The 21,694-nt window shown below is 41.3% G+C and overlaps 2 protein-coding genes across 4 annotated transcripts in view; both read right to left on the bottom strand.

Moving 5' to 3' along the window:
- Positions 1-2,643: 2,643 nt before the first annotated feature.
- LOC135503396 (heparan sulfate glucosamine 3-O-sulfotransferase 5-like) lies at positions 2,644-3,588 on the bottom strand. The gene has a single exon (XM_064796956.1). The coding sequence runs from the start codon at positions 3,586-3,588 to the stop codon at positions 2,644-2,646; it is 945 nt and encodes a 314-aa protein (XP_064653026.1).
- A 1,476-nt stretch (positions 3,589-5,064) lies between these two features.
- LOC135502858 (FMRFamide receptor-like) overlaps positions 5,065-21,694 on the bottom strand; it is a 113,898-nt gene continuing 97,268 nt past the window's right edge. For all 3 annotated transcript variants that reach the window (XM_064796001.1, XM_064796000.1, XM_064796002.1), the window contains exon 5: positions 5,065-10,420. In XM_064796001.1, the coding sequence (XP_064652071.1) occupies positions 9,122-10,372 (1,251 nt within the window). In that variant the 5' untranslated portion in view covers positions 10,373-10,420 and the 3' untranslated portion in view covers positions 5,065-9,121. The remainder of the gene's footprint in view (positions 10,421-21,694) is intronic.

Below are 21,694 nucleotides of genomic sequence, written 5' to 3'. Positions count from 1 at the left end.
TACTGTACGTATTGACTTTCGACGACGCTGAGGGAAGGAATCGTCGGTGCCGCCTGTATAAATCTCAACGCGGGGATTTGACCTGAGTGTGTTGCCCTAATGAGTCCCCGGTCAAATGTTGAGAGCAGGTTTTAGCCCTTGGGCAGAGGACCTGCTTATTGTGGTTCAATGAACTTTGGTCGTGACCCAAATCAACCAAATAATGGTTCAAGGGGTTATGACAAGCTATTGTGAAATTTTTCATGGCGCAATTTAGGCAAAGTATGGCAGATAGGATATTTGTGTGTATGAGCGAACATCAGCAATCTTTTCCAAGTTGTGGTCGGGGCCGTGGGTAGTTTAGTTCGTTCAGCTTTAAATAGTTATCGCGAGGTTCTCGGTTTGCATTAGAGTGACGCAATGATTGTTTACAGTGACAGTGCTTAGATGGTGGTGAACTGAGTTGAAGTGGGGTTGAATTACTGTTCACCGCGATTATGTAAGGGCCATACATGGGATACGGACACACGCCGGCGAACGATGGTTACAACATACACGAAAGAAAAGGAGGTTCTATAAAACTTCTTTGCACGGACTGATTTCAATATTTTACATGCCCCGACCTCGGCCGACATGGGGTTGGACAAAATTGAGAATGTGATACATCTCGACCTAGAATTCTCCAAGGAACACCTCATGGCCGCGTAAACCCCCACCCTGAACCCTGGGGGCCGGGTAGGGGCTACGAATGCCCGAGTGGGAATAATAATAATTGACACTTACCCAAACTGTCAGTCTAATCAACCCCCAAGAACGTAACTCAAATCCAAACTACTTCTGTCCTGCTGAAAGGAGGTTACATACTTCCATAAAAAAGCACCACACACAACCACTCCGAAGTAGGGCTCGCCCTGTTTAATTTTGGGTATGGCGAGCAATCAATGCATTGAACACGTTGAATGGTGTACAGAGAGGATTAGACATGTTCAACAAGGTTTCGCCAAGGATAATAGCCGCAAACCAAGCGTGAAGAGCTGAATAAGTACAATTGACGCCATTGAGCAGACGATCCTTTTGTGCCGCGTGATGCACTCGGCTGCACCCGGGATTCAATGTCGTTGTTGTGCGTTCCTGTTGGTGCGAAAGTCAAGTTAGTCCCCCGGAGAATTACATGTAGTTACTACTATTGTACGATGACAAATTAAGGTAACTAGCTACAGGGACCATAATGGGTTAGAGATATTGCTTACGATGGTGTCACGATTTAGGGGTGGTAGCCGGCTCCGTCCCGCCTTGGAGCAGTTGCTCAAAGGTCCGGCAAAGTCTTGATCTCGGCGTCAAGATGTTCTTACACTCCGAACGCAGTGGTGGGATCAACCTAGTCTAATACCATTAGGTGGTGCTGATGAGACACGTTGAAGTTTCACATTAAAGGTTCCGTCCGGTAGGCTGCAATAAGTGAAAAGCTTTCGATGTTCGTGCTTACTTTACGATATTTTGCTTCGTCACACAGCCCAAGCAGAGATATGGTGCTTGAAATCAGCCCGTTGTAGGCCCATTATCTCTAGATCCGAATGTACGTGTCCATTAAATACTACCTGATTTAGGTATGCCATGGGAGAGCCATTAGCGAGTTTCCGAATCGCTTACGATTACGATTGCGATTACGATTTCAAAGCCGTAATCGTAATACTCTCAAAACTGGCATGAACCAGAAATTTTGTTTCCGCATTCACACCAACGACTTGGTGTACTGTAGTATAGGCCCTATACTCTTCTCTCATTCTCTGGGTGCACTTTTCTCGGCGCTAAAACATGATCAAAATCGTCGTTGATCAAATTAAATGCAGTTCCTATGTTTGACAGATATGTTCTAAAGTATTCTTCAATGAATATTTCACCTTGAATTTGATATGTAGCGTGGAAAATAGGCTTTTCGCTAATCCATGTAATCGTTTTTCGACTTACCAAGATAGCCGGAATCCTCGCAAGAACGAGACGAAAGTACCATCGACGATTTCGCTGGGGACGACGTAGCATCAAAAATCGATGACGTCAAACACAAATCGTAATCGTAATCGTAATCGTAAGCGATGCGGAAACTCGCTATTGCGAGGAAACTATTGAAGGACTCGTAATTCAGGAATACCAGACGACTCTGAACCTGGACTTGGCACTTGCTACCCGGAGTTCCGGATTTTGGTTCTCTGGGGAGTTAATGACATAAGAAGAAACACTTTACTTGAAAAATTGTGTATGTCGGATAAAATATTGAAATAAAAATATAAAATATCATGGCAGAACTATACAAATACCGACATTTTCATAATAGATCATATTGCCTGGAAGATTTTCATAAAATAATTTTGAGATGAAAATGTCATTCTCGCAAATTATACAAGAGTTTCCACTGGAATATTGTTTCTAGCTGTTTTAGAACTAGAGTGGGATGCACAATATTCTCACAACAGAAAATTGTGAAGTGACATTTTGACTAGAAGTTTCCCTGATTTTATTGTCTAAGATTATATACATAACCCTGTACTAAGAAAAGTCCTGTCCCGCAAAGCGTTGTGTCGTATAGGCTCCATTTACCGAAGTATTTCCAAGCCCGGAAGATGTGGTACCCGGATGAAATTGAGTGTCCATGGTTGCACCCTTTGTTCAGTGCCAATGAAAATCCTCACCGATTGTTTTAAAGAATACCTCATTAAATGGCCGAAAAAACGTTCGTATTTTCTCCGAGACTACTGCGCTAATGTTCGGGTGCTCAATGCCCTTGAATGACCCCATGCAACCTGCTTGTTTCCTCTTCTTTCCGCGAAGCCCCGTCTGCTCCTTCAAGCAATAAAACCCCTTTGTTTCATTGAAGTAAAACTGCTCACGAGTTAGCACGTGTTTTAAGTTCAAAAACGTCTCAATTTGAGACAGTGTATTCGTTGGATTCTTTACAAAATTCTCAGAATTTAACACCAACATTTGTTCCAGTTTGAAATGTTTCAACCAGTGCCGCAAGTGCACATAATAAAGTGAATACAATATTGGTCGAAACTTTGAAGTTACATTTCCAGTAGTATAGTTTATTGCTGCACCTTCAAACTCACGCGGACCCTTTCCACTTTTCTTCAACTGCGCAAAATCGGAAATGCTCCTTTCAAGCGGATCTCTGACGATCAGAATCAACTTTATAGACCCGTTCATTTTTGCAATCCGCTCAGGAACACGAGGGGAGACGAAATACTTCGGCGTTTTTTCGATTGTGATTTGTCCAGGAGAACTCGGGGGCATCATTGAGCGGTACCAGTCTAAACCAAGATTGTAGTTCTCATCTGTGTCAAAGAAATGGATCTCCCTTCCGGCCGATTTAATTCCCGGATGAACCTCTAAAAAGTCAAGGAGTGCCCGTGTGCCCCCTTTGCGGACCCCAATAATAATACACTGAGGAAGTTTCCGTGTTTCGTTTCTAACATTTGCCTTGGTAACGTCGGTGGGGTTTCCATAGCTACCACGGTAGCCATGGTGATCACCTAGGCGACCATCGAAGCGCCCTCTATCGTAATCTCTAATTCTGAAAGGCACCTGAGGTTGTAGGACGCCCGTATTTCTCATTCGTCGTAGTTTTCGTGAAATATCTGCGGTCCATGTCAAGTTGATGAATATCCAAGTGAAAATTGTCAAAAAAATCACCAGGATGATCGCGTGCCTCCACCTTTTGTCTCCCATCGGAACCCTGTATAGATGGCGCCACTGGTTAAACAACGAAAGCCACCTTCGTGGCAGTGGGAACTTGAAAACTGTGCTCGGCGTCCCTGAAATTGAGAATAGTTTATTGTTAGATATCTTGAATATAAACGCGTTCACTAGGTTTCAAAATAACATAGCCAAGGAAAGCGGCGACGACCCGTTTGGGAGGTCATCTCCCACAGACACCCCCTTGGAAGTTTACCTCCCAAAGTGGCAAAATTTCCTGACTGATTTTACCTTTCTCTCATGAATTCCTGGCTCCAGGTTCGTGGTTGGAACGATTGCCTAGTTTCCGAAGGTTCCAGTGAACAGCGCCATTGCAATACCACACGGCCTTGAGAGAACATTAGGACTGCCGCATTCATTGAAAGAGTTTAACATCACAACAACCCACAGGGGGGTTTAATAAAACTCGCTGGCTTGAATGAAAATAGGGCTAAACCTAAAGGAGTTCAGTTGATTTATAAGACACGATACAAATGAGTATACTATACTTACTAATGAACATTTAGTTCAGACTGGAATCGTTGTTGGGAACATTCGAAACTCCACCAAGTTCATCACACATTCTTCCCTCTTGTTTCTTGATGTGATTTCATGCCGAGTTTCCCAAGTTCCTTATGTGGGTCTTCCAATTAGCAATGGAGGGTACGTCCACGATTATAAACTGATTATAAATAGACAAATATTTAATATCACTCTGTGAAGAAGTACCTTGTGCCTACTAGACAGGCAGTGCCAGCATATGCATGTTAATGAACAATTATCCTACACTCACCTGATATAATATGTATGTAATCATATGCACACCTCGCGGTGATTGCGTAATAGGCTTTGCATTGACCTGGGCTCAAGTAGTATGGTATTCGTCCATAGAAGATATATATTTAGACAGTGTGTCACAAGCTACGAGTTGACCAGAACCACACATTTCACGAAGGATGGTTATACGCTCAACGCTGGTTAGGCCTCAGCCCAAGGCAAATAAACACCATTTCATTCGAACGCAATGTCGCTCATGCATTACCCATCGTGGTGGTTACATTTGCCGTTTTTCAGGCAGCAGGATTAATAGCGTATCATGTAATCACCCGTCACCCCTTCCTTTTGCCAGATTAGCAGCGAATACGACAACCACAATACGTTATGAATGAGCGATATCGTCTACGAATAAAATAATTGTGTCTTAGATCGGACCGTGATCAATGTCATACGTGTTTGAGGGCTTTTTACTACATGTATGTATACGATGACCGCATTGCTACTGCGGAGGCAGATCTACTTTCTGGAATATTACGCAATCGTGTTTCTTGAATAAATACAACACAAAACTAACCAAGCAATTGTTTATTACCAAACGAGTTAGCACAGTGTAACAAGTACATGTACAGTTATACATAAAACCTTATTTTTTGCAATGATACAGACATATTTTGTACAAAACGAAGTCTTGGTTGCGTTCATGTACATTTCTCCCTACAAATGCATTGCAATTAAAATCATTTCTGGCATATCTCTCAGAGATCCGTATTCCCTACAAATCTAACTCGAACGAATCACAACTGAATACTCTGAATAATTGTTTCGCCTCATATTTCTGCAATTCGTGAACATGTCTAGAAAATGTATTTTCATTTTGGCGAATCACGAAAAAAATAATATTCAGCTTTTCCGAGCAAAGAACTATTTGTCCATTGTCGTATCACCGACCCCGTCATCAATGTGAGCGAAATGTGCGGTGAGGGTGAAGGAGACGTAACAACTATTACGAAAACTCTGCGCGTGATACTACAGAAGCTCTGGACCATTTTAAATTTTGCTTAAAACATGTCTTCGACCAGACATCGGCACTGTAACCAATTATTTGATAACATTCCCAGCCTTTTCTTACTGATTCCCCAAGCCGCCACGGACAAATGACGGAGGCTTATTCTAATGACTACAGTATCACCAATAGGGAGTTTTCGCAAAGGCCCCGAAATGCCAACGTGAACACCTGTCCCTTCGATATCGGGATCAATAGGTCGAGCAATTTGATTGGCGTTCGCGTTGACAATTCGGGGGTTTGCCAAAAATCCTTATAGAGACAGAGCTTCCCAATTGAAGCAGTGCTGTCACCTGGTATCAATATGTAGCATTAGGAGACTTTTTCCGACTTCGCAACGGTTTCTCTAACTTTTTCCTGATTTGCCATAAATCGGTGAAAAATACAAGGGCTTCCCGAAATATGGCATTAAAGATCAAAGGCCTATGTTGAATGGGGTTAATGAGGTGTGAGGCAAACACTCAGAGTGACCCTAAGTTTGAATACTAATTAGCTCCCTCAATTAGGTCACCTCATTAATCTCATAGGCCTTTGATCTAAAATGCCCAATTTTGGGAAACCCTTGTATTTTTCACAGGTTTTCTAGAAATCCGACCTTTCATGGAAAATTCGGACAATGTCGGACTTCAGGATAAATCAGTAGAGAAACCGTTAAGAAGTCGGAAAAAGTCTCCTACTAGTGCAGCCTTTCATCAATCAAAAACTCACTAAGTAAAAAGTCTATAACTGAAGAGGAATAGGGACGTTGGTTTCGAAAAGGGAGGAGGAGGAGTCTCAATCGAATCCAGCCGCCGAAAAGGTGCACACGAAAATCCTGCTGTCATTGTTGATGCTGATGAGATGGAATCGAGGGTGAAGGATGAGGAGATGATGCTGGGAGCTTTGCAAGGCAAACTTCCATGAATGTGTAGACTGTAGTTCTGGCGAATGTGTTCGATAACTGTTTTTGATTATTAGTTCACAGTGAAAGATGCCATGTTTTTGTAGTAGCTCAACAGGTACCCTTTAAAATAAAGGACGGTGTCTGAGATTTTGAAAAACTCGGTTTTTCGGCCAACATAAATATGCACCCCGTGTTCATTTTGTAAAATGACAAACCCTGATTAGTTTTTGAAACTGTGAAAAACCTCAGAGGGTTTTTCACTATGATGACAATGACAATGAAGGCCATGAGAAAATGAATGACAATGCCGGCCATGGACGAGTAAGGAGCATGGAATGGGATGATTTAAGTGAGAAACAAAGGGAATGACCTATTCCCTTGTCCGAGAGTTACAGATCTGCCGCCGGTGTAGATGTCGCTTCTGAAATGATGCTGTATGAATCATGGTAAAGACTTAAGCTGCCATGTATTATCTTCTGACAAAAAGCCAATGGTTATGATAATGATGGTGAGTGGTGGACATAGGTATGACATTTATGACATGGTTAGGAAGAATTTTCAACGGAACTGTTTAGTGCGAGTGTGCAAATCCAAAATGGCCCCGAAAATGCAAAATGGCTGTCAACAACTAGCCTAAAGTTGATATTATGAAGCGTTTTGACCGATGCACTTTGTACCTTCATTCTTTTCTTACAAAAATACACTTGGCAGTGATCTATTCTATCGTTGGTTGGGGTATATCAACTGCCTTAGCTCAATTCCTGCCAAGCTTATTTATTCCCAGGCGGATACTAATGACAACAGATATATGGAAATTGGGATGACAACGAGGGAAATACATGATTCTATTTTGATGGTCGATGTTGACATGAGCGTGCAGGACAGGGTATTTCAGGAAAATGATACTGCGACGGGTACGGATGGCGTTTGGAGGATGAAGACGATGATAATGATGATGTATGATAACGATGGTGGCTATGATACCAGTGCTAATGAGTAATATGACGATGAATTGTAGAATATTAACAACCCCATCTCCGTAAACAAAATCTAAAAACTACCACCCTCGGCCAGAGAAATAGATTGATTTCAAAAAGTGTAGGACTACGTCAACCCTAGTCTGAAAACAGTTTGACCAACTTTGCAAAAGTATAAGGAAGTTATAATGTATGCTGTTGCTGCTGCTGATGACGATGGTAATTATGACGATCGAGGATAAAGCTTTTGATGACGTTGTCAATGATGGAGATGTAATAATGTTTTCTTTGATGATGGTGGCTTTGTTAATGATGATGATGATGCTGATGACAATGATGATAATGACGTCGTCAATGATGATATAGATGATGATGATGATGATGATGATGATGATGATGATAATGATGATGATGATGATGATGATGATGATGATGATGATGATGATGATGATGATGATGATGATGATGATGATGATGATGATGACGTCGTCAATGATATCGATGATGATGATGACGACGTTGTTATAGATGATTATGATGATGTCAATGATGTTGAAGACGTTGTCGATGATGGCGATGATGTTGCTAATGATGGTGATGGTGACGACGATATTGATGACGAGGTTGAAAATGCTGGTAACGTTGAAAAGGACGATGATAATGATAATGACGATGACGATGGTGATAATGATGATGATGATGTTGATGATGATGATAATGATGATGATTATGATTGAGGTGATAGTGAAGGAGACGAAAAGACCTCACTTTGAGTACAAGGTATAGCTTCGTATAGCTGCTACCTCGACTACAAATACCAAGATGGCAGCACAGATCAGTTCGTTTTTGGTACCTTTGCTATTATTGCTTAGGTAAAAAAGATGTACGGTCCAAATATCACTGCGGGACCTGGTTACTCGGTCTCCTCTTCGTCTCGCTGTCCGCCGTTCTAACTGTGTTAATAGGGCTGGTTAAGTCAGAGCTACAAGTATGTATTTTATCGAATATATCTTCTACGAAAAATTTCCCCGATTCCTCTTAAAATATAGTCTTTATTCAGCTATTTTTTATACAATGTACGCAATTCCTAAATATCACTTTGGTAGGTGGCTCCACTTAGGTTTCTAAATGATCTTATCCTTTAACTGTACATATTGCCCTCCTGGACTCGGCTGTTCAACACCATGTTAGCTTTTACGGATTCGTTAGAAAAAAATTAATGGAACGTGAATTTTGTGCTTTTTAACAACCGGGCCCTGCTTGTATTTGGACATCTACCATGAAAGGAACTCAGTACAGTATAACACAATGTGAAATTTCAACAACATTTAACACAATGTTAACTGTTAACACAAAAGTTAACTGTTAACATAGAGCCAACTTTCAAAACAAAGTTAACACTTTTCTCAAGAAAAGTTAACAGTTAATACACTGTTAACTGTTGCCATTAGCATTATTAACACATCGTTAATCAGCAAAACGATGCATTAACACGTGTAAGAGTAACTTGATCTGAACTGTTAAAACATTGTGTAACTATAACACAATGCTTATAGTTCACACAATTAACAGTTAACTACTAGTATTAACTCATTGTTTAGCAAAACAATGCGGTAACACGTGTTAGTGTTAACTCAATATGAACTGTTAACACATTGTGTAGGTGAAAACACAATGTTAACAATGTTAACAGTTAACACACTAAAGTTAACACTACACAGAGTCCTCTTGTTTATTCTGTATTTGTAAATATCCATTTTTACTCGTGTTTACAGCTCTGTCCGGTAGGGGGCTACGGCTTTGACTTATATTCACATTATTAAACTGTACACATAGGCTTGGACGGTTGCTACGCATCGCCGTTGGGTGCGCTGTGGCGATCTCTGAAAAAAGGCCATCGTTCCGGGATTGTCTATCTTGGCAACACCGGCAGAAAATTCGTTTGAAAGTATTCCTGAATTTCGTACTGAACAAGGAATATAATAAAAAGTTAATCGCAGAATTCACCATGACGAAGACATTGAAGACATTTCCCGCGATTGTATGGCGCAATTTTTCTGTTTTTCTCACATCATCGTAGACCTTTTGCACAATTAGTAAACAAGCACTGGGCAGTTGACATAAAAAGAAAACGACAACTACACTGATTAGCATAATCGTGATCCGTTGTTGTTCGCGTTGTTGGCGTTCGCGTCGGTTGTCCGTCGCCGTGACTTCGATGTTGGCCATTGACTTCCGTAATTTAGACGCTTCCATAACGGAATATATTAACAGAGAGTTGAAGACGGCTAGTAATATGAGTGGAATGAAGGTGAATACGGTAGGGTTAATCCAGTAGTACCCAATCTGTGTAAGTATCTCGTGTCCGTGGTTACGCGTCATTTCATATTTCGTGGCATTAACGTCGGGTCTCACAACGTCCGTATCGAAGAAATCAGGAAGAGTACTAAGAAAGGCTAACGCACACACTGCGGCGATTATATAACGCGCGCGTTCAACAGTACATAAGACGCGACCCTTCATAGGATGACAGACGCCGATGTAGCGTTCCACTGTAAACGTCACAGTTAACCACGTTCCCGTATTACTGCACACATTCGAAAGGGGGCGCGCTATCCAGAAGTAATACGTGTACTCCATCGTATAACGAATATCGGGATAGACTCGGAAGAAAAATAGAGACGTTGCAATCAGTAGGTACAACGTATCGTAAATCGCTAAAACCGTCAAGTAACAATTTGTTGACGAGCGCATCCAGCGTCTAGTAAGCACGACTATATTGATTATATTTCCCATTATTCCCACGAATGCAATCGTCGGGGCTACTATCCGTGATGTTATGGAACGCACCATGGTTAATTGATCTTTCAAGTAGTAAAGTTCGTAGTCCGGTAGCGGTGTCTCGGAGACCATAACACTGAAGTTCTGGCCCTCGGAACTGTTGGTGAATAATCCGTAATCCATGGTAGATGTGCTATAACGCTGGCGTTATCGATGCTGGGCCCATTTCGTCTGAAAAAATAGAATGAGTCGTCATTTTTCTGCCAAGAAGCTCAGGGTTAATCCTTCCAACTTAGAAATGATTTTTTTTTTTTTTTTGATTCGTTCTCTGTGTATGATTTTTATTGCATATTTCTGTTGTCTGCTCCTTATTTGGAGGTTTTTTACAATAAATTATTATTAGTCCTATACGGTATGGCTCATTGTTTTTTACCAACGCCAAAAGTAATGAACTATAACGCCAACCTTAAACACTGACCTACATGTATACTGACCTATACTTGCAGATTACATCTACATGTACAATGAATAAGTCATCACAACTAAATTGCAATTTAAGAACATATATGTATCTGGTCACTTCCCTGAGAGTAAGATGCTAGATACGTAAGCTTATGGAAGTTCGTTCAGATGGTCTTTCGGAAAAAACACCAGGTAATACTTTTTGATTCCGAGTATTGGAATTTCGGAGTTATTTATGGATTATGGCATTTGGTAGAAGATATGTTGCAGATATAGGATAATATTGGAGGAAAGAACCCTGACACCCACATGGACACACACGAGAATTGGGAAAGGCGTTGACATTTATGAGAATGATGTATTGTAATTAACTTTCGCCTTCTTGATCTATTGGCAGTATTGTTATTCTTGTTTTTAAACGTTTTCAGCCAATGGGAGGCCGTCACAATTTTGGTGCGACATCGGGATCACGCGCAATAATGTTATTGTGAAGCACTGTCTAATCTGGCGCGGTAATATTTCAAAGTTTCTACAGTTTCGCAATTAATTGTGAAACTGTAGGAGTGGATTTACATTTGGTGATAACTCCTTAGGAAGCCAATGAACTTTAAATTCAGTCAACCAGTTTTATCTTCATGTTTGTTTTGAACATTTCGTGTTTTTGACTAACATGTATACTCAATCCGCTGACGTACTGGGTCAGTTTCTCTTTCATAGAGTACAGCGTTATTGAACAATCACAAACGAGGTATTCATCAGAAAGTTGTCTATCTTTCAATAGCTCTGGATGATAAACCTCGGATCCCATTTCGAAAGCAAATTATGACGCCTTACAGGGTAGAAAAAGGCCGGAATCTATGAACTCGAAACTGACCTTTTCAGTTCGCAAATAGAGTAGGGCCTATCTTTATAAATGTCTTTGCAAGCAAAACAAAGGCTCAGAAAACCTAAAGACGAAAATGGTGGAAGAAATATTTGCATTATGTCTCATCTTCTGTCTTCTGTCTCTTATTTTGAAGGTGTCATGTCACAAGAATACAATGCCATTATCACGTAAACACGAAAGGAACAAATATGACCGAAATACCTGCACATTACTTAAATCATGTGCACTTCATCGTCAGATCTTTTTAGCTTGAACAGTGAGCACAACGATTTCAGATATAAGAAGGCTTGCTTGGATCGCACGATGTCCGTGTTGTCAGGTTCCAGCCAACACCAAACGAAAACCGATAGGATAATGCCAATTAACAAGATGGGTTGCCAATGACGATGTTCTGAGAAAAATTACATTACTAACAGTCGCATCGCCAACAACAATTACAATGACAATGTTTTGTTTTGGACAAAGGTTTTGGAGATTAGCGGCGACTTGCATTTTTTTTGTCGGTGTCATGTACTTGTACAATAACATGCACGGATACCTTTGACATTAGACATGTTATATGGGTTGCAAATGTTGCTAATCTCAGCAAGTTGGTTACCGAAAGTTCTCACGTCTGCGTGTTTCATATTTACTCAGACACGTTTTTATGGACTTATTATTACAAAATCATTGTCGTCTTCAATTACAAAAGCTCACAATTTACTGAGCTTTATATGAATGGTAAGCACACGACCATACAGAACAAACTCCTAATCTTTTCATTCTTCCAATGATCACATTTCCTCCAAATGAACAAAAGGGTATTAGCGCATTTAGCAGTCACATGACAATCATGTGACGTACTTAATACCATTATTATTCAACCGCCATTATCCATCAGATAACCGTACGCCGTTCTTCCGAGAGCTTTTGAATTTTTTCGCTTTTTCCCCTGATTTCTGAGCTGATATGCGATACCCTATAATTCACTTAGCGATATCGAGGTTTTTGCCCATTCGCGCTATACAATGTTTTTATTCTTGATTTATGTTCTAAAGATCGTCGATGGAAGAGGTTTATATTCACCATTAGGTAATTAGGGAGCGGAAGAAAAATGACAAAAGGCACCAAATGTGCTTAGGAAGAATTAAAAAAAGGAAAAACAATCAGCAAATCTGAATAAATCGACAGTTTCTTGTGACAACCTTATCCCAGTTGTACGGTTTTTCAATGAATAGCCCCTTTCGAGATGTCGCGGTCCTGCTGGATGCCCTTTTGTACGAAAAACCAACATAACTGGTGTATATGTTGCCCCTTTAAGAATCAACACAATAAACCCTCACCTAAATTCTAAGGGCCAAATTCTTAAAATCATTTAAGGGTTACCCGTGTGTAACTTCTCTCCAATCAGTTTCAGGGCCTATTCATATTCTGTGAAGATTTGCATGAATCTGTCTACTCAGTGGTTAAACGCTGTTTTAAGCTAAACGCCCTTTATGAATTTGGCCCTAAATGTCTCTTACAGCTGACGATCTCAATAATAATTCTGAAGATAAGAAACTTCACCTTCACCTGTTCAATATGAATAATTCGTTTATCAATCATATCAAAATTGATGACCTATGTATAGTACCCCCAGGTATATGGAACGGCTTAACCCGCCGGCCATGAGGGAATTCCTTTATTGCCCAGTGGTTGGCGCGTTGGCCCCAGAGTGGAAGTTAAGCAACGATGAGCGCGGTCAACGTTTGGGTCCGTGACCGGCGCGTACAATACAACCTATTTGTCATTTTTATTTTGTACTGGAATGTCTGAAATTACCTTTAACGGCCGAGTTCACCGGTGAAGATTGACCTTTTTACACATTTACTCTAAATATTAGCACAGTAAAGAAGGGTCGCGCTTCCTTGTGGGACAGGGTTTTACTGCACGTGTACAACGTACAGTGGAACCTCCCTTAGTGGACACCTCTCTATTAAGGACAAACTCTCTATTGAGGACACTAGTTTTGGCCCCAAATTGGTATTTTCTATTCAATTTGACCTCTCTAATCAGGACACCTCTCTATCATGGACCGCACTTGCCAGTCCCGAAGGTGTCCTTAATAGAAAGGTTCTACTGTACATATTAACTTCAAGAAGGTTGCGTATCCAACATTGAGATGATTATGAGGTCAGTTCAGAAGCTTCCATTTCAGCTAGTATTATACAAGGTGTTAAAAAATACTTTTACTTTAAAATATCTTAATAACTCTTTTTAAACAATGATATGAGGACACACCTTTAGATGTGGAAAATAGAGGCTTTGAGAACTTTGTTAGAAAAACACCTGCATGAAACGGTCCAATAGTTATTACGTAACAAGCCATCCAATTTACATGTCGATTTTATTCAACCACTTCAGGAATGTCAGTAAACAACAAATGTCCAGTGCCATGAAATATGAAGGGATGATATTGCATAAGTCACCCATCACCCAAAAGGCGTGCAATACGGCAAAGGACATTTTCTCTACATTCACGGTGACAGGATGCCATATTCTGCCGAGCAGCGAATTTTTGTAGTGATTGCATTTTTTTCAAATAACCGGAGTCTAATTCAAACACTGAGAGCATTTTCAAGGGAATATGGGGTACATAATCGCATTTCAAGCCAACTCGTCCGGAATTATTTCAACAAATTCCGTACGGGACCTCGCCAACTTCAGGGAGAAGCTGAGCCGTCTTGTCCAGAATTCGACGTTGCAATGCATTCGGAGATCGCCAGGTGGAAAGCTATCGATTTTAAACTGTGAGTTGAAAATCTGTTGTTTCAGAAATTGCCTTTCTTTTTCAGAGGTCCATTGCGTAACAACCACTTATCACTACAATACACATTATGCTAACAGAATTCTCATAGCCTCTACTTTCCAATATTTGAAGTTGCTTTCTGCAAACAAAAATTGACAAAAAAGTTATTAAGATTTCAAAAAGTAAAAGTATCTTTTAACACCCTGTATATGTGAATTTCAGGGTTGTGGATAAGCCTTATACCATAGTTGCAAACCCCGTTCTTTTTATGTCCCGCTCACTCTGTACCAATACGTTTTCATGACATTGCTGACCTCTATACCTAGTCTTTTCTGTGACAGAGCGCGGTTGGAAACAGGGACGGTCGCCATCTTGCAAAATGATGGTTATCGTGACACGTGACCTCCGTGAGCGTGGGGCCAACCTCGGTTGTAGTTATAGAAAAAGTGTAGAAGAAGAAGCTGGGTGCTGTTTGTCTAGTGTAATGGCATCCAGGGTGCTTATTGTCCAGTCGATCTCGAACCTGTGTACCATTTGTCGGCACCCAGGACGACATGCACCCTTTCAGCAGTGCGAACCGTCACCCGACGTGCTCTTTCCCCCCATTTCTTTCGTACCAAAACACACCATGTACTTGAATGTAATCATGATAAAGGTTTATCGTTTATCGGATTCAGCGCAACTTGCAAACATGTAGGGATCCCGGGTGGCACATACAACTTTATAAGTGAGCCATTCACCGAGAGTGTGACCTTGGGGAAACCATCGATTAGATTCGTCTGAGAGCCATGGACAGCTGACAATCTCAATCATTTTGGAGGAGGAAAGATAATTTACCTCGTTTGGTGAAAGCATGCATGTACACTGTACAAAGTCATAATAATGCATTGTAAGTGTATATCTCAGGTAGATAGGAGAAGGTTTTTACTATGTGCTAATTTGTATGGCTCGTGCTGACTTGGAGCAACTGGAGTTATTTTTATAGCTACAGGGTACTAATAATCTGATAAACACATTTGTCTTGAGATGAAAATAGGTTGCTTTTTTCGGAAGAATGCGGCTTTCTGGATTGCTGTTGTTTACGCTTGTATACAAAGAAATTATTGGGCGAGGCCTTTGGTTGCCGGCTTCGCTCAGAATCATAAATAATGCACTCAGAGGTTGAGAGGAGATATCCTCAGGCTGGTTGGAAATGATGAAGAAATCTTTATGATAAAGTGCATTAACCCACGGGATGATTTTTTTGACGTAGATTGATACAGCAGAGAATCACATCCGCTGAGTAGCACAGTAACACAATCCAAATGTTAAACCCTAAAGCCCGCAGCACACTAGCCGCCAACTTCGGCGTTCACAGGCGTTTTTTGCCGCAAGAGTCCTGAACGCCTGAAAAATCCCTAGTCTGCTACGAACGGCGTCGGCGAATGCGACTTGCCGCAACTAAACGCCAAATATCTAACATGTTTGATTTTTGACGCGTGTCGCCGCGTTTGAACGCAAGAAGAAGCCAGGTGTGCTACGGATGGCCGCCTGACTTGGCGTCGGCGGTGAGGCTATGGCCAATCAGCTAGCGTCTTGATGTCACATGATTTCAAAATGGCAGCTTAAAGTGGCGGAAAAGACGCTACTGGACGCCAATTCTGGGCAGGTGTGCTCTGACCGGGATCCACTGGCCGCCAACTTCGGCGTCGAGAGCTGAATGCTTCTTGTCGCCAAAGTTGGCGGCTAGTGTGCTGCGGGCTTAAAAGTGTTCAAACATAGCACATGTACATGTACGTATCGGTACATTGGGTGTTAGTTTCAGTTTTAATCAATGAAGTTTAAAGAATTAAGTTTAACTTATCATTTTGATGAATTTGGAATGTATATATTGGTTTTTGCTGATTTATCGATGCATAAAACAGTCAAGGTTTTCCCGGATCATGCCTTAGGTTAACGATCAATATCGCAGCTTGCCGCATACACACAACTGAACCAAGTGAGACTAATAAAGGGTACTTATCAATAACCAATTCAAATATCTCTTCAAAGAATGAGCAGGCCTATTTTCGTGGTTGTTCGCAGTGGACGGCAAACGTGCGTCGATATTGATATGGATATCAGCATCCATCATTTAAGAATCACCCGCTCATTTATATCCCTGATTACAATCATAAGACAAATGGTAACCCCTGGATCCCCAGCCGTCATTAGGCCCGCCCCCGAGGTCCTTAGTATGCGGGGCAAACACTGGTTTAATCAGCTAGATGGGTGTACCAATCATTTGATCCCATGTAACGGCGACCGTTTGGGAAAAGCCGCTTCTAGAAACTTGTTTTCGAGAGACCGGTAATATTTACCGGCAGTTACATGTAGGATGTATTATGCGAATCTTCTACCGCGTAGTTCATGAAATGTAGATTTTTCTGCATCTGGTACTAGCGTGTGTGTAGCAATGGTTTTGAAATGGTCATGAAACTGCATAATTTCTCAAACAGCAAGCTAAAAGACTGGTATAAGAATGTGCATTTCTTCTGTTGATGACAGCGCGGATGTGCGCTAGCTTCGGGCTAACTTGTTTTGAACTCCTGGCTTGAGAATTTGAAAAAGAAATTCCGATAGGCTACATGTAGATAAGGCCACTAACTTAGCATCCTAGACCTTCGGAATTCGGTTCAACTCCCAGCTCCAGCACGCATCAAAGGACCAAGTGACCAAAAGGGGACTCCAATAAGGGCAACATGATAAGCAAGGCATAAGCCCGCAGCACACTAGCCGCCAACTTTGGCGACAAGAAGCATTCAGCTGACGCCTCTTGACGCCGAAGTTGGCGGCCAGTGGATCCCGGTCAGAGCACACCTGCCCAGAATCGGCGTCCAGTAGCCTCTTTTCCGCCACTTTAGGCTGCCATTTTGAAATCATGTGACATCAAAACGCATACTGATTGGCCATAGCCTCGCCGCAGACGCCAATTCAGGCGGCAATCCGTAGCACACCCTGTTTCTTGTTGCGTTCAAACGCGGCGACACGCGTCAAAATCAAACATGTTTGGCGTTTAGTTGCGGCAAGTCGCGGCAAGTCGCGTTCGCCGACGCCGTTCGTAGCAGACTAGTGATTTTTCAGGCGTTCAGGACTCTTGCGGCAAAAAACGCCTGTGAACGACGAAGTTGGCGGCGAGTGTGCTACACGGGCTTTAACGAAACGAACTTTTCTTTTTAAACTTGATTGCCTAACTAAAAACTAAAACCTTTTTTTGTGCAAAAACCCAATTTTTGAAATTTTATTATATTCGCATTACAATTGACAGGGGCTTTATCAATTTCCTCATGATGATATTATTAAGGAAATTAAATAAGTCGATCACAGGATGGAATTTAGACAGACTTAAATGGATACCAAGAGTAATGTTTGTTTATTCTTTGGTTATACACAAGTAGAAAGCTGTGATAATCGAAGAAAAACGGCAGAAAACCTGGGGAGAATGACCGCTTTTTAATTTCCTATTGCGAACCCAAAATAAGAAATCACCGACTCTTTTCATCCGATTTGCCATGAATTATAAAAATCCATCGATGTCTTCTGAATAAAAGATGCCAAGGGGAGGCCTCTGGGGAGTGTTTAGGAGCAGGGTTCATCCGACTTAACATTCGTTAATATTGTCCATTTCTGCCGTGGTGGTATGTTTCTCGGGTTGATTTAATGCTGTAACGGGATTTCGGGGGACCGTAGCTGGTCATCTTTTTGGCAATGTATGCGGGAAATGGTCCCACTGCACCACCAGTTTGTACAGTAGGATGTGACATTGTCTTCCGTTTTCACCTACTTTTGTGTTTTGAATTCATGAACTTCGGTGAAATTACCAACTTACATATAAACATTTAAAAATTTGTAATTTTCATGGTTCATTTAAATAAAATTTTGAGTCGTAATTCATTTATCGTCATCCCCTACCCCAGTTATTCAGCTATTCCAAGGATTGGTAAGTCTACCCTACCAGTACCTCCCCCCCTCCCCCCCAAATGAAACAAATAAAACATGAATGCAGGTGAACATACACATGCACTTTGAAAAAAGCGACAGAGTGTTCGTTTGAAGATCAAGAGATTTCGCAAAAATTTTTAAGGCAGTCATGTTGTTAATTTCCGGTTTCAACCTGGTGGGTACTCCGCAGGAAATTACGCATATATTTTATGAAGTCCCCAGGCAGCTTTGTGTTCGGTACATCTGCCTTTTGCATAAAAGATGTTGATATGCCATTGGGGAATTCTTTGGAGGCAAGTTGATTATTATTTTGTATTCATCGTGGTGTGTTTTTATCAGTTCACGACTTCATATAGCTTATAGCCTGAGCACCCCGAGTGTACTTCCGAATCCGCATTTTTTTCGGGAGTAGTTGCCAGAGCATTGCTCCTGTTAACATTTAAAACTAATACGCATATTGCTTAAATCAATTTGTAAAGGGTTTACAGGCGCGGAATCTTTAATCGGCCGCTGTGAGGCGTTCGTTGTGCATAGTGAACTGTATAGCTAGTGCAAAAGCACGGGCGCCGCGATGTGGGTCACTGTACATGTGCATGCTGAGTTACATGCAGACAACATGCGTATTGATTCAGACTTAAAAACGTGTACAATCTTAACTGAAGTGTTTAGTGTGATAAAGCTAATTTCCATCAGACTCAAAGTATAGATCCAGTGGATCGACCTAAGACTAATCCATCGTTTCAGATTTCTACCATTCACAAGATAAAAAGGGTAGCTCACCAAACACGAACCTCTTGAATAGCATTTCAGACCACCATGAACTTATTTCTTATAAATGGATAGAATGCTCTGTTCCTCGATACTTCTTGTGTGTACGTCAACAAGTTTTTTCTTGTTTGAAGACGAGTTGTTATCTCGTCTCTTCCAAAGTGTACCCGTTTTTAAGGCTACGAGTTAGGCGCCATGGTAGGGGCCTTTACTACATGTATATCCCATTGACATTTCAGATCCTCTGCGTGCACTAACTCTTTCGTGTACAGCTTTTTCCTTCTTCGAATACACACGGGTATATGGAAAAGATCAACGGGTGGAGTTTTTTAGGCAAAGCGACGTTACACATACCAATTGTTCATTATTTGGTGCAAAAAAACCCTCATTATTTAGATTCCCCTAAAAAACTCTGACTTTAGGAAGCAAACGCAAGAGTATCATTTCGTAGCCTCACCTGGGATTTCCCGGGCATTCTATCCGACGACATTTCAAACCTTCACACGGCTTACACCGTCAAAAGACCAAAAGGCTTTCGATTTCACACGCGAAGAAGGTCTTTGTTGCTTCAACGGAAGCCTCAGGTTGTTATTCGAAACTTACTAAACATTTGAGTGACTTCAAAATTAGAATTCTTTTTTGAACCAGCGTGGAATATCAAATGTCAACTATTCCCCTTTGGGGGATGGAGGGAAAGTTTTTAGTTGAAAAAAGGTGTCATTAGTTTGAAATGATTTTGACTACGATTTATTTACATTGCATAACAAGGAGGAGACAACTCATTGAATATAATATTACTGGTTTCTTTGCTTCCCACAATCATAATAATAATAATAATAAAGATTTATATAGCGCCGCTTAAAAATAAATTGTCAGCGGCGCTTAACAGAGATAAAACCATTTTTACATCATGTATGTCAGTAACTCTGACCAAGTCATTATACCCATCCCAACTCGAAGTTAGACTAATACTTCTGTGGGGAAATACAAGTTTATCATCATATTCTGCCACAGACCAGGGATTAACGTCAACCTTGCCTCTGCTCTCAGACGCCCAAGGCAATATTTCTAAATAACAACATATGTCAGGTGATGGCAACGCTACGAACCCATGATGAGTGTCTCCCATCATGCAGTTCAGGTTCTGTCACTGTCAGGAATATACTGAATTAGGGTGTCGCACAAGATTCATATCGCTTTATTTATTGATAATTATAACGGGAGTATACAAAATGCTGGGACAACCTATCGGTGATGTCACAACCAGGGACAACCACCAGGACACTAATGTCCTTTAGACATACGTAATACGTATCACGTGTAGTTTCTCTAAGAACATAATTCAAGTCTAATTTACAACGAGACGAGGGGGCTGGTGCAGTAAATTATCCCACACGTTACTTTAATGGCTGTTTGAACATCATTTTCGCCCTATATCATGAATATGTCTGCATGGAAGTAATTGATGACAAGACACGTGTAGGTTTAAGAAGCAAATCCTACCCAAACGAAAGAAGCTCCCAAGGTATCATTAGTTAACACCTGTCAAAGTGAGTCTACCAATCACTTACAAAATTTCAACTCAGCAGTGGTAATGTTGATTTCTTATGTCTTTCTATTATCACAATAGTAGCTGAATGCATTTTGTTTATTTTCAGTAGTTGGCTGTGAGATCTTTTCAGGTGGGATCAAAATTAAAATAGTTAACTCACGGCGAAACCTTCAATCTTTTAAACATATCTACAACAAGATGTTCACTTCCCTATTGGTAGTTGATGTGATCAACTAGTGCACATGTAATTAACAACACAAAATAGCCTATCCCTCAAATTAACCATTTCGGACATGTCTAATGGTTGTTCAGTTATCAACAGGTGTAATCATCAACAGAAACAACTTTCCCCATCAGTAACATTATCTTCGTTACCTTTGCGAATACCTGTTTTCATGTGTATTTGTAAAGCCGACAAGACGACATGTAAGAATTTTTTTCCTTTGAAGTACCTGTATGTTAGTCATGGTACCAATGCCAAACATGAATCTCATAATGAAATAAAGAGTACACGTAGTCTAGTTGTGTCTGTATTGTACGCGCCGGTCACCGATCCAAAGGTTGACCGCGCTCAACGTTGCTTAACTTCCACTCTGGGGCCAACGCGCCAACCACTGGGCCATAAAGGAATTCCCTCATGGCCGGCGGGTTAAGCCGGGCCATATACCTGGGGGTACTATACATCATTCCCCCCTTCGGACAAAGATGGATCGTCCTCGATCCTACTTAACGCTTCATGCGTCTCAGTACCAAACTACAAATCCAGAGCTCGCATCGCGTGGGAAGGTCTGCCAGATGCATTGTACGCGCCGGTCACCGATCCAAAAGGTTGACCGCGCTCAACGTTGCTTAACTTCCACTCTGGGGCCAACGCGCCGACCACTGGGCCATAAAGGAATTCCCTCATGGCCGGCGGGTTAAGCCGGGCCATATACCTGGGGGTACTATACAGTGTCGCGGTGGTTTAAAGATGCTAGCAGAATTGAGGTTTCGCCAATCTCTGACGAATGACGAATAACCAATTGTGAACATTTAGTTCCACGTTCCATGAGCTCTTTCTAACGGGTCTAATGGTACCATTGCAAACCTACTGACATGACCATTCATTGG

This window comes from Lineus longissimus, chromosome 19 (assembly GCF_910592395.1).
Source record: "Lineus longissimus chromosome 19, tnLinLong1.2, whole genome shotgun sequence".
NCBI lineage: Eukaryota > Metazoa > Nemertea > Pilidiophora > Heteronemertea > Lineidae > Lineus > Lineus longissimus.
This window is presented reverse-complemented; position numbering and strand designations above follow the sequence as displayed.

Excerpts from the sequence above, each read along its gene's own strand:
- LOC135503396 (XM_064796956.1), bottom strand. The coding sequence starts at position 3,588 with ATGAGAAATACGGGCGTCCTACAACCTCAGGTGCCTTTCAGAATTAGA.